Source organism: Hakea prostrata, chromosome 10, assembly GCF_041222555.1.
Source record: "Hakea prostrata isolate BN-2017 chromosome 10, UWA_Hpros_2, whole genome shotgun sequence".
NCBI lineage: Eukaryota > Viridiplantae > Streptophyta > Magnoliopsida > Proteales > Proteaceae > Hakea > Hakea prostrata.
This window is the reverse complement of record NC_142609.1, coordinates 19,302,741-19,322,173: the sequence shown is the minus strand read 5'-3', so window position 1 is coordinate 19,322,173 and position 19,433 is coordinate 19,302,741. Positions and strand designations below refer to the sequence as shown.

General features: G+C 37.3%; 1 protein-coding gene across 1 annotated transcript; it reads right to left on the bottom strand.

The window, feature by feature from the left end:
* Window positions 1–1,795: 1,795 nt before the first annotated feature.
* Window positions 1,796–4,080, bottom strand: LOC149002246 (protein FAR1-RELATED SEQUENCE 5-like). Its single transcript, XM_089138674.1, has 4 exons — window positions 2,650–4,080; window positions 2,029–2,085; window positions 1,881–1,944; window positions 1,796–1,806 (listed from the first exon to the last, which is right to left on the bottom strand). The coding sequence occupies exons 1-4, from the start codon at window positions 4,078–4,080 to the stop codon at window positions 1,796–1,798; spliced, it is 1,563 nt and encodes a 520-aa protein (XP_088994800.1).
* Window positions 4,081–19,433: the final 15,353 nt, after the last annotated feature.

Below are 19,433 nucleotides of genomic sequence, written 5' to 3'. Positions count from 1 at the left end.
AAATATACGTAATATGTTCTTCTGTGTTTCATGTGTGATTACTAATTTTTTGTTGACTGCTGGTGATTACTAATTTCTTGAATTTGAAGTTGTGTCTTGGTGATAATTGTGCTGCTCCTTTTATGTATGCAACATTCATTGATTATTGAGTCTATCAGGGGAAATTGAGCAATGGAGAGGAGCCAAATGAGGGCAGCTCCAACGAGTCACTTCAGAGCCCAGTTGGGCCACAGGATAAGAATGGCCAGCAAGAGCAAGAGAAGTAGAGAAAATTGAAGGATCAATTTAAGATTTGATTCGAGAGCTCCCCAAATGATCTTTGATTCATTCATTCTATCCTATGATTTTATTTGGTGGGGTTTTCCCTGCATGAGCTTTGTATAAAATACACATCGGCCAATTTGAGTGTGAAATCTATATCAATGTTAATCTAGAGAGCTAAGAACATCGAGTCTTCTTCATGTTTGTAATTTTTTAGTCAAAATCAATATAGTTTCGAGGCCATCAGTTTCTCTAGTTTTGTAAGGCAGAATCAATATAGCGCTGGGGCCATGATTAATTTTTGTGCATTTTGTAATATATTGGCGGAAAGAAACTAACTAGATGTTTTCTTTTTCAAGTATGTAGATTGATTCTTGGAGTGCATCTGCATTCCGGCCACCATTTATTGAAGGTGAAACCCAGGTTCACTCTCAGTTTTTTCTAGTACGCATGTTTGCTCATTGTATGCATTATTATTTGTAAATGAATAATTATTGATATAATTAAGAAACTAAAAAGTCCAAAAGCAATTGAGAAGGATTTGATACAGGCTTGCACTTCGACTCAGCTTTGACGGAATACAGTTCTTTTCGGCCCAATATGAAAAAATTATATCTCCATTGTCAAAACAAATTGTACATCATTAATTAATGCGCCACGTCTCTTTGCTCGGGGTGAAAGGGATTCTTCAAATCCTAATCCTAAGACTCAGTTGTTTGTTTTTTCTTCAATAATTGAACAACATTGAAGCAAGATTTCAAGTTTAGTTAGCTCTTTCAAACCCTTGTGCGAAAATATCGTTTCATGGACATGCAAATTTGGGGAAAATAAAATGTCTACAGCAATTAGCCAATTTGGAAAAAATAGCAACCAACCTGACATCACACCATTCTTTGAACGTTTCATGCCAATAGAAAATTTATCTCAACGAATTTGAAATTATAGTTACATAGCACCAAAACCGCCTGTATTTTATTGCAACTCTTTCGTCCATTTCAGGAAGTTTCCTTTGATGATGATATATTAGATTTGAATTCTATTATCACTATTTAAAATTGAACTTGGAACCAAAACCGATTGACACTTTATATTCTATATGTTCTAGGGAAAATCATTGGCTTGCTTAAAAGCATTGATTTGAATCCAATTCTAGAACCAACTTGCTTCTCCCAATTATTCATTTGTGTATCATAAATACGCTATGGATTAAAACTTGGACAACAAATTTTTCAAAAAATTGGGTAGCATTTCCCCTAAAAATGACGACATTTGTAACCTGTGATGATCAATTAGTTTTTTTCTCATCATAAGTATTTACAATAATATATCAAATATCTTTAACGAAGCATCTACCAGATGGAGTAGCATATGATAAACAACTCCATATTCCATTCACAAAAAAAAAAAAAAAAAAAAAAAAAAAAAAAAAAAAGAGAGAGAAAAAAAAAAAGGAATACAATAGACAACGTAGTCAATAATGAATTAAGTTTATACTAAATAACTTTCTATTCCACAACAGCAGCAAAAGCATCACTTAGTGATTATCTGCACAATCAAATTCATAAAATATTAATATAATAATAAACAAGTTAGGAATATAAAATACATGGATACTTTACCTGCAATGGAGAAAGAGTATCCCCTACTCCCATGATCAATAAGTTGGGAGGAAAGGCTATTCACCTATAAAGTTGAGAGTTTAGAATGAAACATTAATGATATCACTTAATATAATTATATTAACTAAAGATAGTATATTACCAATACCTGAGCTAAAGAAGTTTGGCTCCCATGATCAATAAGTTGAGAGGAAAGACTATCCACCTACGAAGTTGAGAATTTAGAATGAAAAATCAATGTATCACTTAATATAATTATATTAACTAAATATAGTATATTACCAATACCTGAGCCAAAGAAGTTTGGACAGGTGTATAGTAGGTTGTAGAGAATTATGAGTTCCTTGTGCCTATAAAATGACAAGATGTTAACTAATAAGAAGAAAGAAAAATAAAATCATAACATTAGCATGAATTGTTTGAATGTTAGAAATTACCATAAGAACATCATTTGGTTGATTGATCACACATGAGGGAATATGTTGCCTTTTTGTACCTTGATTGCTTTTTTTCCTTTTTTCCAAAGCATTTTTAGTTCTTCTAGTGATTGTGCTATTGGACCTCTCTAGTTTCTTCCTTTTTTCTTTTTTTTTTTTGTTTCAAGCCTTTACCAATATTCATATTGAAATAATCACTTGGCTCGTCTTCAGGAGGATTAGTAGTGGTAGGCATTACAAGAGTGTTTAAATGCTTACACGTATAAAAAATAAAAATTCTTCACATATTCAAACCCCTCTATAGATCTAAATGCTTGTGATGCAATATTCACCAAGGCACAACAAAGGAAACTATATCGTTTTGGCTCATCCATGCTTATATCCTCTTCAACTTGCTTGCCCTTGTCATATTCTATTGATAGACTTCTAGTTGCACGTGTCCATCGATTCAAGATGTATGCATCAGGAATATTCTTGATATCAAGAATTTCAAACACCTTCAAAGCATGATAACATAGAATGCCATATGACTCAAGCTTCTTACAACTACATTCAATAACAAAATTATTTGGATTGCATTTAACATGATACTCCTTATCTGACTTCCATAGACCAACCACATATTCATGGCATTCTATATTTTCATCCCGATGCTTTATTTGGCACATATGCATCCAATCATACTCAGATTGAAAGAGATTAAAGATGTTGGGAGTGTACACTAGTGCTGCTTGACACACAATATGTGAGTGCATATGGTTGTTCCTTGGACTCTTGTTTCTTGTATCAAATTCAGCTTTCAATTCATTTTCACACTTTGATTGAACAACCATTACAAAGCGATTCAAGAAACTTTCAACGTCCATGGTACACTTAGTATAATCTTTCATGTCAGCATTTAAGTTTTCACTCATCTGTGTACTTCGCATTCCTCCTGTGGACGTATACTTCATGTAACATCTCACCCATTTGTGCTTCAGTTTATAAGCACGATCCAACCATGAGCCATCTCCAACCACATACTTAGTGCCAAAGAAGTTTGCCCATGCAATCTCAAAATTTACTTCATCCTCATACTCATTCATACACTGCTGCACATGTGGTACCACTGAGTTTCCTAAATGCTTCATTGCATTTTGCATCAGATGCCAAGTACACAAACCATGATGTGATCCAGTAAAAACCTCAGAGATTGCCTTCGACATGGCGGCATCTTGATTTGTAAAAATTGTTTTGGGTTCTTTATTTTTGTGAGTCTCCAAGAAAGTATTGAATAACCATTTGAACGATTCTGTTGTCTCATCAAACAAAAGTGTTGCTCCAAATATAATTGTTCCTTTATGATGATTAAACCCAGTGAAAACACCAAAAGGTCTGTTTTCCTTGTTTGTACAAAATGTTGTGTCAAATGTAACAACATCACCAAAGATTGCATAATCGATTACCATTTTTGCATCAGCCCAAAATATATTTGTAATTAGTTCATCCATGTCCAATTGCACCTCATAGGTAAATCCTTCATTACGCTTAACTTGATTTTGAAAATATCGAAGCATACACCCTACTTCACCATAACCTAATTGCCCCTTACGTCGTTTGACGTTCAAATAATTATAGTGATCTACAATTGTGTACCCAAGGTTATGACTTCCGCCGACTTGTGCACCCATATATTGAATCATATTCTTGGTTTTAATTCTAGATTCATCCGCCAACTCAATTTCAAGGGCCTGCACATCTGAGATTTTTCGTTGCGACCGCATAAAGTGAGCGGTGTTTGAGGTGTGCAACTCGTGATTCTGAGCTTCAACAAAATCATAACATTCATATTTACTATTTTCCAAAAGCTTGATTCACATTTGAGCCTCACATTTGGTTTTTGTCTCTGCTCTAGGGTTTTTAATTGTGGGCCCGTCATGCTTATCTTTTCCCCTGCAACCACTTTTAGAACAAGTAAACCTCCTAGATGTTATCTTCAAACTATCTCGTTTGCTCTTGTGTGCATATTGTCTCCGAATGCTAAATCCCAGTGTGCAACCATACATATTGTAGAAATGATATGCATCCTCTTCATAATCAAATTGCATGCCAATCTTAGGCTTACTTTGATCAACTATATCCATTCTGGAATGAATATGACTACAATTATTATGGCTAGAAAAAAAAACATCACAACATATATCTGAAAACCAAAACAAAACCTACCAAATCCATGTTAATTCACCAAAAAAAAAAAAAAAACTCTACGTCATATCCATCATCAAGGTTTTATATAATTTTATTATCTTCTTCCTATATGGGTAAGATCACATATCAATGATAATTCTATGTTAGTCAAACAAGTTCACAATTAAAAATAAATAAATAAAGAAAAGAAAAAGCTCACAATTCATAGAGGATTAGTATCATGTGTTTGTTTTTAGATTCTAGCATATTAACAAGAAATTAAATCAAGTAAATTCTCAAATCCATTGAAACAAGTTAATGCCAAACCATTATTAAAAATTGATAATAACTAACTCTAATATTGAAATTAAAAATGAATCATAGAATAGAATAAAGCTAACATAACCCCACAAATACAACATGGGAGTTGAAATGCACAAGAACTTTAAAAAAAAAAAATGCAAGAAGTATGATTATACAACGACTGAGACCTTTACTAATGAAACTTGGCAAACATGTATTTCATGAGAATTGGATAAAAAAAACAACATTCCTATGGTATGATTTTTGTCTCTAGCAAACTAAGAATTCATTTACCCTGGTGTTAACCATATACCATTTTATGTTTTCCTTTTTATCCCAAATGTATATTATAAGAACATCAAAAAAATAATGATGATTACTTACCGTTGACATGATTAAAAGATTGGAGGAAACCAAGAAATGAATCTGAGGAAATTTTAAAGTTCTATGTAAAGATTTTGGAAATGATAAGAAGAGAAATATAAACATAAACATAAGAGGGATCATCTGTTTTGGCCACAACCTTTTCCAAAGTGGAAACAGAATTACATTTCCTTACTTATTTTTCTCCACTGTTCGCTATGTAATTTCTTGTACAAACAGGATACCAAGTTATGTACTCATCTTGCTGCGGGCAAATCCAGTGCCAAAGGCTTCCACACAAGCAAAGCCCAAGCGCGGCAGTTTTCCTACATAGCCTTACCACAGCAATTTTTTGCTGAAAGACTGTTTTGATGCCCCGACCTCAGGCTACAACGAAGGCCCACCGACCATTGCATCAAGGCCGCCCCCACCAAATTATCTTGCTACATTCATCTGGGAAAAAGGATACCTATTAGATAGTTAAGTTTAAAACAAAGATAGGGGGTCCCTGATGTCTGGGATTTTTTATATGTAAGCATTCCACTACTTCTTTATAATTTATTAAAAAAACATTTACTTTATATTTGAAAGTTCTAACAAAATCCAATAGAAGGTTTGATATGTCCATTAAATAGGGATGCTTTTTGAGAAATGCTGGATTGGTTTGAATAAATTAATTCTTCCACCATTTCAGTCTTCACCTATTAATATAAAAACAAAAAAAGAAGGATGGGGAAACGTAAATTACAGCAAGTTCTACCATTATATCCAAAGCAAATTAGGCATATACCGGGTGGTGCACCAGGATTCTGCCACTGCAGGGTCTACGTGCTCAACCTTACCCCCTATTTTCATTAAGAGGTTCTTTCGAAAATCAAACCCATCACCAAAGCCAATCAGGCAATAAGACTATAACAAAAGAGAGTTTTAGCTTTAGTCATGTGCAACTAATTCTGCATAATTCCCATTTGTAAGGAAACTAGATTAGCAAACCAGCTACAAGTTTTTTGAACAAACAAGCACAGAAATGCATTCCTTGCAATACGCAACATTGTATAGAAGGGACAACAGATAGATGAACGATCAATACCTGAAGCATCACACGTTCTTGTTCATGCTTATCTGTAAGGGTCTGCCGTAGTTCAGTTACCTCTTGCTCCAACTGCTCAACCTGTAAAGTAGAAAAGATATCCTCTGGTCTTTCAAGCAATAAAAGGTTGTTTCAAGTTCTGTGTCGGAAATACCAGATACAGATAGCACCAAAACGATAAATCTCTTTGGTTTATCACAGCAATGGTTTGCTTCAACGAAATAGGGTTTCCTAAATCTGATCAAGAGTGGGCTTTTACCTTAGAGTAGGTGCTGTGTTGTTTGGTTTAGGAAAAGCAGCTACCCTTGATGTCGTTGCTGTCGCCGTCGCCGGAGAAGGAGGGTTTATCACAACGTTTTCTTGATTCAACGAAAATAGGGTTCCCTAAGTCTGATTGAGAATGGTTTCATCGATTTTGAGGGGTTTGATTGTAAATTTAAAAACTTTAAAACCTCACATGTAAAACAAACTTCAAATTTACGATTACGTCCCCACATTTGAGTTTTTAACCGTTAGATTAAATTCGAACACGTTTCGCGTTCGCGGCAGTGGGCGGACGATGTTCGCTCTGCCGCGAACAAAAATCCCTCTATGTGGCCGTTGGAAGAAACATTGTTTAAGCGTAATACTAATGTGGTAGCTGTTTTACTGATGTAGTCATATATGTTAAAAATTTTCTAAAATTATCATATATTAAATTTCAAGGTTTTAAGTTTTCAATTCAAATGGATCATAATCATTCATGATCCGAAATTGATTCAGTCATGTGCATTTACAAAAGAGCAAAATTTCAAACGTTTTAATCTCGATCAATATATTGACCCAACGGACCAAGATATACCGCATGACAGTCCTCCTGCACATTAAATGCTCAGACTGAAGCAAAGATGAATCCAAATTTTGAATAAGTAGACATTCTAAATATTTACGTTTCTCCCGTCGATGAATCAGCAATTCTGATAGAAATCCTGAAACTCATACCTTTCTTATGACTATTAGAAACATCACAAACAGTTGCATTGACATCAACGCATTGACATCAATAAGTGACCATAAATATTTGTCCTATGGAAATTTTTCAGACAGCACTACCACAAGGGATAATTCCTATTGTGCTCGCCAAAGAGTACACCCTACTTAATCTTGATTGGTGAGACCATTCTGGCTACCGTAATTATAGGGTCATATTTGGAATGTTCAAGCCTTGTCAATCACTTTTAAAATACATTCTACTTAATTTTTTTGATGAGATCATTTTGGCTATCATTTTGTAGCTTTGAACACATCCCACTTATTGTCTCTCCAATGAGAGTTGCCATGTTTGTAATGGAGAGCCAATAAATTTTTACTTTACTTCGACTAAGTACTTATCACTATCACTATCATTTTAGCAAAAGGTTAGTTGGGCTTGGGAAGGCAATATATAAAAAAGAAAAGAAGATCAAATTTGGTAATTAAAAAAAAAAAAAGTAAAAAGAGAAGTTTTGTAAGTACTAGAATAGATATCATTCAAGAGAAAAATAATTACAAACAAATTAACAACTGTAAAGGATAAGTCTCTGGATTCAAATTCAAATTAAAATCCACCGTAACTAGCTCTATCCTAGATTGATCTTATCTCCAACCGATCAATAAATTGTAGAGTTTGATTGTAAACAAGTTGTAGTTCAAACTCAAATATTTGAATTCAAATATTTGAATTGTAATTCATATAATATTAATATACATCTCCTACTCACTAATCTGAGTGTGGAAGAATTCTCTCTCAAACGAAATTCTAACTTGGTATCAGTTTTTAACCATCTGATACAAGATTAGATCAAGCTTCTAAATCAGAGCAAGGAGAATATGTGGGTAACGACCCTTTGCACCTATCTCTGTTGGTAAATTTGGCTGCAAAAAATGAGTATATGCCAGGAGGGGAATAATTAATGGACTCCACAAATGGCCTGTGAGATGGCAAGGCGAGCTTTTGAAGAATTCTGGGTAGTTAATGGCAAGCCAAATACCAGCAATCCATTACAAAGATCCCTTTCAATAGCTGACAAAGTCGAGCAGAGATGGCAACTTCCATCAATAGGTACTCTGAAGATAAATTCAGATGTTTCATGGGTAGCAGACAAATGTCTTTTGGGGGGGGGGGTCATTATCTGAAACTCTGCAACCATGCCAATACTTTGCTTGGCAAAGCAGATTAGAGCTTCTTCACGCCTACAAGCAGAGGGTTTAGCAAAGGGGGGGGGGGGGGGGGGGGGGGTAATCCGTTGAATAGATGATTTTATGAAATACTTAGTTTTCTCATGGTTGCATACTCTTTGAAGTACTGAGTATTCTCATGGTTGCATGCTCTGACTGTTAAGACCATACTTGGTTCCTTCTTCTTCCTACCTGTTTGACTAAGATTTGTTCCCCTATCTCTACACAGCTGTAATGGTGTCCAGGTAACCCGATGCATGGGAGGGGGAAGAGGTGGGGGAAATTGATGGCGGTGACACTAAGAGCTGACCAAGGCTCCTAGACATCTGTTCTTCTCAATTACTCTTACCTCTATGTTTGTTCATGTTGAATCTTATTTCTTTCCCCCATTTTTCTGTTTGAGACTCAAAACCTTATCTGCATTGGCCTGTTTCCGGTGGCACTTTCAGCCCCCAAAATTCACTTTGAATTCTTTCTATTCTTATTGATTCAGGTAAAAAATTTAAAAGACGCCACCATGCTAGAAAAAATTTCTAAGTTTGTCACTAGATTTGGGTTTGAGAGATCTGACCCATTTCTTGTCTAGTGCTGCTCTTCCTCTAGATTCAGTTTCAATAATATTCTTTCCTTATTTATTGTATTAGGTGTTCATTAACTGGTTTTGCCAGGGTTCCATTATGGGGTTATGATCTATAACTTTAAAGTTTCAGTTTAAATGCAGTTAACTTGGTTAAGATGCCTCACCTTAAATCAGCAGTTGTCACATTAAACAGGGTCAATGGCCCAAGAAGAGCACTAAGAATGACAAGAAATACGATATGCAATGAGAATTTCCTCCAAATCTGAGGGAGCATCTGAATGAATATTGAAAAACACTCAGGACTAAGTGTCATTTTAGACATCCAATCGGCAGCCTTATTTGTGTCACATCCCATGTGACAACACCTAATGCAATCCACACCATCAAGCACCAAGCCTATCTCTCATCTATTAGCCTGTCAAATCTACCTTGATCCACGCATCCAGAGTCCAAAAGATTCACAGACTTCAAGGAGTCCAACTCCAAATGAAGATGCATGAAACTCATTTCCTTAGCCACACATAGGCCAACCCAAATAACTCTTAACTCCAACTCAAGAACACTCCCAGAGGGTACCTGTCTAGCAAACCCTCCCATGAATTGACCTTGCGAATTACGGAAAACACCTCCCACCATTCTGTTGCTTGCCCTCTTACTCATAGCAGCATCGACATTTAATTTTATCCACCCAGCTAGTGGTGGACGCCACCTCCCTTTCACAACAACACCTTTGATCTCTATAGTCCGAGAGCATATGTCCCAAGCCTCCATCACAGATACCCCATAATCTAAAGACGACCTTTGCCCATTAACCGGCCTAATAAAGTCATGCTCATGCATGTCTTTATTCCTCCAAAACCAGAGCAAGGACACTGTGCAAGCAAAAAGACGATCCCAACCATCTTTTGCTCGTGTCATCGCACCAACAAGATTGAGAGTAATCCATTCCTCAAAATTAACACTGAACCCCCCCCCCCTTTGTGCCTCCCATAACATCTCCCACCACATAGCTTTAGCAAAACCACAATCTCTTAAAACATGTAGAGTATCTTCAACACCAACCATGCAAAAACTACACTTCTCATGTGAAGAAAGATGCAAGTATTTTAACCAAGTTTTAGTTAGGAGCCTACTATGAATCACTAACCAAAGGAAATAGGAAATCCTTATAGGCACTTTGAAGCGTCTAAACAACTTCCCATAGTCGATCATCTCCCACACTTCTCACCACTTGGCCATCTCCCGCTAGGATATCATAAGCTGACTGAAGGGTAAAAACGCCATCCTCCGTTGGCTTCCAAGCAACCACATCACAACCTCCAATCACCGAAGGAGGAATAGTAGCAGAAATCCTCTCCATTGATTGAGCATCAAGATAGTTATCAAGAATCTCCCTCCTCCATTCACCCTTCGAATTGACAAACTTTGCCACTACCTCCCATTTCAAATTATTAGGGACTTGTTGAACTGTAGCCTCCTCAAGATTGCATCCCATCCCCAACCAATCATCAAGCCAAAAATAGATAGAGGTGCCATCACCCAAAATATAGCTGCAGTTTGAAACAACCAATGGAGCCACTTTATAAACTGCTCTCCACAAAGGGGAATCTAGGGCCGAAACTGTAAAAACTCCCTTCCTTCTAGAGGATCTATACTTAGCTTTAAGAACAGACGCCCAAAGCCACCTTCATCATGAAAGCATCATTTACTAGAGCCAGCTTTCTAAATCCTAGTCCACCCTTCATCTTGGGTTGGCTAACCACATCCCAACTAACCAAGTGAGCCTTTCTAACAAATCCATACTCTCCCAAAATACAACCACGAGTGACTCTCTCCACTTCCTGTAAAATACCTCGAGGAATCAAACAGGATTGCATGGTGTAAATAGGGATAGTCATCAAGACTGACCTGGCTAATGTCATACGCCCCACTAGAGAAAGGCAGCTAGTGTTCCAACCTGTCAATCTTGCTTTCACCTTTGATACAATTGAATCATAATCCCTCTTCTTAATTCTTCCACTCCATATAGGAACACCTAGATATTTTCCAATCTCCTTAGTCTCCATAAATCCACTAGCAAGGGTGATTTCCTTAGCAAGCACAGAGCCCATGCTTTTAGAGAAAAACAATCCTCGTCTTTTCAACACTCACTTTGCTGCCTGAAGAAACACAAAATCTCTCAAGGCACCCTTTAATCACCTCTACTTGATTCTTAGAAGCTTCAGCAAAGAGGAGAACATCATCAACAAACATAAGGTGGAAAATCGTAGGACCCTTTCTCCCGAATCTCATTAGTTTCCAATCGCCTTCCACCACTGCCTCCTGAATGCAATGAATACAAATTCTATTTACCTTACTCAATTGGGCCCTGAACTGCTATGAAAGCTACAAACGGATTTTTATCCGCTCCTGTTTCAACATCCTCCAGTTGCATCAGTCCACCATTGGATGGTTGACAACTGTCTTATTTTTATCCTAAGGTCAATATTTCTCCCATTCTTAACTATCATCCTTCAAACCTATTCTCCATCTTCGGCTCTGGCGGCGGTAGCATACCGGCATCACTTGCTATCTCATTTCCTACCCTTTTTAGCCTTTGGATATACATTCTTTCATCTTCTCTCTTTGTTCATAGTAGTAGCAAACTATTTTCAAAATTTTTCTCATTCCCCTTCTTCCAAGATCCCATCTCTGCCACAATGACCCAGTCTCCATTTTTGAGAAAATTTTCTTCAGTTTTCAAAACCTATTTCCTACCACTTCCTAAACCAAATTTTCATTATTAAAATTTTTGCAACATTGAAAGCAAGATTCTATCCCTTTTGAAGGGGCTACAAGTTCCAAGTGTGACAAAAAGTTCGACGAAGAGGTTCAATTGGAAAGTCAAATTGATTGGAAGTTGGCACCTAAGGGTGGAAAATTTAAGGGAATAGATGAGAAGGAAGAAATTCCAATCTGAGAAGGAAACCCAAAATTATTTTCCTTTTTTTATTTTTTATTTTAATGTAATTGGGGACACGAGATAGATTACTTGAGGATTTCACCATTTACAGTTACTCGGATGAAATTGTAGAGATGGCGGTGCTTGATGGCTGCTTCATCATTGAGATTTCCTAGTAGGAATTTGGTAAATCCAGACTTAGATTTTATCCCTCTGAGTTTTCACTTTCCTATTCAGCGATTCTTTCCCCCTGAAATAGCTCAAACCAGTTTGATCTAAGCTCTCTACTGTGTTGAATAAGAGCCCATCAGAAGACAACCACAATCGAAGCTATCGTTTGATGAATACAGACCATGCATCGGCACCATTAGCGTATTTGACGCCGTCGAGGACCTAGGTTCGGTGAATCGGGGAAATTTCAGGGAGGTCAAGAAGTGAGAACTTGTCAGAATCGGTGTTGCAGTGAGGGAGGTGTAACTGGGCAGAGTAGTAAAGGGCCAACTTGTAGGCACCACTACCGCTGAAGATTGAATGGAAGACTCCGAATTGATTAGCGACCTCGACGGTCCAGGTGAAAATCATGTCTGCGATGATGCAGAGAGGGGGAAATTCCGAGATGAGTTGGGTGAAGGAAGGTTTGAGAGAAAGAGATGCATTGAAGAGACAAACAAAATGTAAGTGGGTATGAAGAACATCAGTGTTCTTTGCCTCGGGTGGAAGGCCATGGTCGGTGGCAGAGAAAGGACGGGAGACGAAATGGATGGTTAAGGATGGGAGAAATACTGACCTTAGGATAAGAGTAAGACAGTTGTCAATCATCCAATGGTGGACTGGATGCAACTGGAGGATGTTGAAACAGGAACGGATAAAAATCCGCTACAAATGTATCACTGTTCACTTCAATAGAATCCTCTCCCCCCTTTCTCTACTGATCAGTATCTTGGGTGATGCAGCGCACCCTTTCCAATGATTGACAACTACCAAGAATAAAGATATTTGTAAATGAGATACACAGCTTCATTCAAAACAGTATTTAGAAGGATGGTAAACAAACAAGAAGATGAGAAAACAGATCTAAAAAGTAGGGACAAACCAGTGCAAATACTCTGAAGAGCCGAAACTAATAGGAAAACAGTTTGGAGAAATAAAGACAAACCATGAAAAATCAGTGCAAATCAATGAAGTCATCTTTGCCTCCTTAACTTCTTTCAAAAAGATGTCCCACTTAGAGAAATAAATTAATAACTGAACAAAAAAGACAACCATGAAAAGGTGAAACCAGGTTATGAAGATTTACTTTCAACGGCTTAAACAGAGAAGACAAAAATAAAACACAAAGCATGTGAATTCCCTACATTTAGCTTGTATCCACAGTCTTACAAAAAGAATTCACATTTGGGTTTGTAATGTGTTGTTCCATTGGCCTAAAATGAAGGTGTTGTCATTGTTGGCAACTTAAGTGGGCTTTGATATGGTACAGCTACACACAAAAAGGTTCCGAGAGAAAGAATCCAATTCAAATAAAGAAAACTCAAGAATCCCGTTTTTGAGGGTCTCTGTCTAGTTTTGATCAACCTCTTCATCGGATGGTCATCAAATGTCCGATTGAGCCGATTTTTGGAGGAGAGCTTCAATGACTTCTTGATCTTCAAATCCAACGGTGGGATTGTTCATTGGAGATCTCTAAGTTAGTCCGATTTGTACGTCAAAACACTCCTTGTTTAAGTCAGATAGGAACTCTGAGTTTGATTCAAACTCTAAGTTTAATTAATCTATAAAAGGAGAGCAAACTCCAGCAGAAGATAGAGGACGTTTTGAGGAGCTTGGGAAGAGCATGGAGGTTGAACCAGAAGACGTTGGTTGGCTTTGGAGATCTGAAGCTTGGGAATAAGTTTTTCTTCATCTTCTTGAACTCCTCTGGTACACTTGCATTGTACTTTTTCATAACACTGCGTTTTTGAACAAGAAGAAGTTGCTGAAAAAGATTGAAAAGAGAAGAAAAAAAAAAGATTTGGAGAAAAAGAGAAACAAGTATTGTTACCATGCATCTTACACAAGTTGAGGTAACCCGTATTCACAAGTTATTGTCTATTATTTTCTAGGTTATGTTTAATGATGAAGAACCTAGATCATGAATGTAATTTGGGGAACTTGAATTATTGGTTTACATTGTGACCTAGCAAGTTGGAGCTTGTCTAGGGGGTTGGGGTTGGTGCCCTTGTCTGAATTGCATTTTAGACTATAAAAGGGATTGGTGTTCCTGGACTGTTATAGCAGTCAAAATATCTAGGAGTGTATTGAGTAATATACGAAACCCTAGGTAGGGTATTACTCCGTGGATGTAGGCAATTTGGCCAAACCACGTAAACTCTGGTGCATTGCTTTTTTTGTTTATTTTTCTTTGTTGCACATATTGGAGTGCCTTGATTGCAGAGTGGTGGTACACTGTCTTGTAGACCCAACCACATAGTGGTATGTGGTGGACATGTCCTTGTGCAGTTGATAGCTACGAGAATGTTCTAATTAATCTTGTTTCAAGATTAAAGAAGCTTGACATTGAAGTGAATTTTTGAAGACACTGATTCACCCCCCCCTCTCAGTGTCAATCTGGGAATAACAATTGGTATCAGAGCCAGGTTTCCGTGAAGAGAAGTGTAACCACTTCGGGATTTGATCAGAGAGTTTGTAAGAATGGCCACAAGTGAAGGTAGCTCCAAAGACTTTGGGAAAGTTCCTATTTTTGATGGTACAAGATATGTTTTTTGGAAAAGAAGAATGCAGATATACATTGGATCTCTAGGGTATGATGTATGATAGTCTATGATTAATGGCTATGAGGAACCAGTAGCTCCGCTTATAGACAATGAAGCAAAAAGGACTTATGCACACAATCTCAGGGCATTAAATGCTATCATGTCTGGGCTGAATGAAGAAGTCATGGCTAAAGTAATGGACTGTGATACAGCTAAAGAAGTCTAGAACAGGTTGATAAGCATCTATGAAGGGGACATCAAAGTTAAGAAAGCCAAACTGCAAATCTTCAGAGCACAATTTGAAAGTCTTAAGATGACTGAAGAAGAAGACATAGATAGCTACATGGTCAAAGTAAATGGGGTTGTAAACTCCATCAGAGGAGTTGGAGAAAAAATTGAAAATTCTGTGATATGTCAGAAGATTCTCCGATCTGTGCTTCCCAAATATGACTCCAAAGTCTCGACCATTGAAGAAGCCAAAGACTTGGATACAATCACTCTTGATGAAGTAAATGGAACACTTAAAACCTATGAGATGAAAACTGAAAAAGGCAAGTTCACAAAGAAGGAAGCAGCATTCAAAGCAATGAAGAAGCTAAGGGTCAAAGAAGAAAAAGAATCTGAAGACTCTGATGATGAACTTATAGCTTACTTAGCTAGAAAGTTTAAGAAAGGAACAGGTAAACACAAGGGAAAAGCACCTTTTATGTGCTTCAGTTGTGGTGGAATAGGACGCTTTGCCTCAAAATGTCCTAAGAGAGGAAACATAGATGAAGAGGAAGATGAAGAGGAAGAGAGAAATGATAGGAAGGGAAAGAAAAAATTCTTACCAAAGAAAAAGAAAAGTCATTTCAAAAGGAGAAGTCTTTTGACTAAGAATGAATGCTACTCCTCTGAAGAAGAATCAGATGAAGACAATGACTCAACTGATGAGGTTTTATTTATGGCTATTGAAGATGATGAATTACCTCAAACTAAAGAAAAGTCTGATGATAATGAAGACACTGAAGGTGAAATTGATTATGTTGGTGAGTTGTACTCTGCCTTGCTTGATCTCAAAAAGGAAAGGAAGAAAAATAAAGAAATGAAGAATCAACTTGAAAATTTTGAGATAACAATCAAGGAGTTGACTGTCACAATTAGTGAATTGGAGCATGTTATAAATGACTCATCATCTTGCCTCTCTCTCAAGTGTAAAGAGTGTGAAGAACTTAAGAAAGAAGTTGGAAGGTTAAGATCAGAACTTGAAGGAGAACAAAAGAGGAGTTATTTAGAAGCTACCACATCATCCACTCCAGTTACATTGAACTTTATGGACAAGATAGTTGAAAATCAAGTGACAGGGACTACTCATTTTACTTCTACTTGGGGAAGAGATAAGGTACTAGATGAGATCTTGAGTGTTCAGAGGTCACCTCATATTAAAACTGGTCTTGGATACTCAAAGGGGGAATGTTCAAATGTAAATAAGACCAATGGAAATAGAAATACAACAAATCCAATGAGTCTTGATGAGGAGCACCAAAAGAATCCATATATTGGGAAGACCAAGCCAAAGATGAGTAAAGAAGGCTATACTGGAGCTTATCATAAAACATTTAATGGTCAAGGCTTTAATGGGTATTGTTATGGATGCAACAAATTTGGACATAAAGTGGCAAACTGTAGAAGACAAAACAAGGTTGGGGCATTCAACAACATAAACAGATTTGCTCCATTGGATTAGGTTAAAATAGAATGCTTCAAGTGTTTCAAGTTGGGACATATTGCAAGGTATTGTTGGACTACTCTTCCTTCACAAAAGGAGATAAACCTTCCCAAAAAGCGAGCTCAAAGACATGCACAAATAATTCAAAGAAAACCGAGGGAACCTATTGATGTATCAGATAAAGCAGTTTGGGTTGAGAAAGGACAAAAAGGAAAAATGGTAAATTCCTTGGTAGTTCAAACAGCTTTCAAGGCTCATAGTAGTGAGGCACCTTGGATTCTTGATAGTGGGTGTTCCACACATATGACTGGTGACAAGAATAGGTTCTCAAGCCTTGATGTAGTGAAAGGTGGTACAGTGAGATTTGGCAACAATGATGGGGCCAAGATTGAAGGTAGAGGCTTAGTTAAGCTGGATGAAGGAAAGTTAAAATCCAATAATGTTCTATATGTGAGTGGGCTCAAACACAATCTTCTTAGTGTGAGCCAAATCTGTGATGTTGGACTGAGGACTCAACCTTGGACAATGTTGAAGATAATGAAGAGTTTGAAAATGAGACTCCACATGGAGTAGAGTCCGATGAACATGAGTCTGATGTTGAACTATGAAGAGATGGAAGACCCAATGATAACAAATGGAACAAAGTGCATCCTCCTGATCAAATCATTGGCACATTAGATGAAGGGATACAAACAAGAAAGCTAAAGAAAAAGAAGACTACTTTCTCACTGATATCTCAAGAAGAGCTCAAGTCAGTCCATGAAGCTTGTAAAGATGAAAATTGGGTGAAAGCAATGAATGAAGAGCTTGACCAAATTGAAAAGAACAACACTTGGGAACTAGTTCCTAGACCAACTGATAAGAATGTTATTGGCACCAAGTGGGTATTTAGAAATAAAGTGAATGAAGAAGGGCAAGTTGTCAGAAACAAGGCCAGATTGGTGTGTAAGGGATATGCTCAAGTAGAAGGGATAGATTTTGATGAAACTTTTGCTCCAGTGGCAAGGTTGGAATCCATTAGGATGTTCCTAGCTTTGGCAGCCTTTAAGGAGTTTACAGTTTATCAATGGATGTTAAATCAGCCTTTCTAAATGGTGATTTAGAAGAACAAATCTACATTGAGCAGCCTGATGGATTTGAAATAGGTGATGATCCAAATATGGTATGCAAACTCAAGAAAGCTTTATATGGTTTGAAACAAGCTCCAAGAGCTTGGTATTCACGACTTGACACTTATTTGCTACAATTAGGTTTAAGGAAATGAACCGTGGACAGCAACCTTATGTCATGGCTGAAGATTGTAGTAAATTGGTAGTTGTTGTGTATGTGGATGACATCATCTTTGGAGGTCACTGTGATGAATTCTGTCAAGGTTTTGCAAGGAAGATGAGTACAAAATTTAAAATGTCCATGCTTGGAGAGTTATCCTACTTCTTGGGTTTACAAGTAAATCAAATGGCAAGTGGCATATTTATATCTCAAATAAAGTATGTTAAGGAAATGTTAAAAAAATTCATGATGGAAGATTGCAAACCAGTGGGAACTCCTATGGTGGTTAGATGCAAGTTGAGCTCAAGTGATGAGTCCCCCTCAGTTGATCAAACTCACTATAGATCTATGATTGGGAGTCTCTTATATCTAATAGCATCAAGACCAGACATTTTACAAGCAGTGTGTCTTGTGTCAAGGTTTCAAGCAAACCCAAAGGAGACTCATCAACAAACAGTGAAAAGGATTTTCAGGTACTTAAAAGGGTCTATGGAATATGGGTTATGGTATCCTAAGTCTAACGACTTCACACTTGCAGCCTTCTCAGATGCAGATTGGGCCGGAAGCATTGATGACAGAAAGAGCACTAGTGGAGGTGCATTCTACTTGAGGAGAAGTTTGGTTGCTTGGCATAGTAAGAAGCAAGATTCTATATCTTTGTCTACAGCAGAAGCTGAATATATAGCAGCTGCAACTAGCTGTATTCAAGTGATTTGGATGAAGAGACAAATTTCTGATTTTGGCATCAAATGTGATAAAGCTATAGCTATCAAGTGTGATAACATGAGTGCTATCAATATCTCCAAGAATCCAGTGCAACATTCTAGGACCAAGCATATTGATATAAGATATCACTTTTTGAAAGAAAAAGTGATAAAAGGTGAAGTGAGCTTGGAGTTTGTTCCCATAGAAAATCAAGTGGCTGATATCTTCACAAAACCATTGTCCAAACATAGTTTTGAGAGATTAAGAGTAAAGCTTGGGGTTGTGGCTCCAAGGGGGAGTAAGTGAGAAAATACATAGAACATCATCTCTCCATAGGATAGGAAGGTGCGGTGGGTACTCCTATGGAAGAGTCTATGTAGAGGGAGTTCTATGGTAGGGGGAGCACAAAGCACCCTTTGTACTTGTTGTCAAACGGGGAGAGAAAAGAGAAAAGGAGGTTGAGTTGGCAACAATCCCAAAGGGGGAGATTATTGTTCCATTGGCCTAAAATGAAGGTGTTGTCATTGTTGGCAACTTAAGTGGCTTTGATATGGTACAGCTACACACAAAAAGGTTCCGAGAGAAAGAATCAAATTCAAATAAAGAAAACTCAAGAATCCCGTTTTTGAGGGTCTCTGTCTAGTTTTGATCAACCTCTTCATCGGATGGTCATCAAATGTCCGATTGAGTCGATTTTTGGAGGAGAGCTTCAAGACTTCTTGATCTTCAAATCCAACGGTGGGATTGTTCATTGGAGATCTCTAAGTTAGTCCAATTTTTACGTCAAAACACTCCTTGTTAGGAACTCTGAGTTTGATTCAAACTCTAAGTTTAATTAATCTATAAAAGGAGAGCAAACTCCAGCAGAAGGTAGAGGACGTTTTGAGGAGCTTGGGAAGAGCGTGGAGGTCGAACCAGAAGACGTTGGTTGGCTTTGGAGATCTGAAGCTTGGGAATAAGTTTTTCTTCATCTTCTTGAACTCCTCTGGTACACTTGTGTTGTACTTTTTCATAACACTGCATTTTTGAACAATAAGAAGTT

Excerpts from the sequence above, each read along its gene's own strand:
- LOC149002246 (XM_089138674.1), bottom strand. The coding sequence starts at position 4,080 with ATGCGGTCGCAACGAAAAATCTCAGATGTGCAGGCCCTTGAAATTGAG. Across the intron at positions 2,086-2,649 it reads GTTTCCTTTGTTGTGCCTTG|GTGGATAGTCTTTCCTCTCA; the intron begins GTGAATATTGCA and ends TCAACTTCGTAG. Across the intron at positions 1,945-2,028 it reads GCCAAACTTCTTTAGCTCAG|GTGAATAGCCTTTCCTCCCA; the intron begins GTATTGGTAATA and ends TCAACTTTATAG.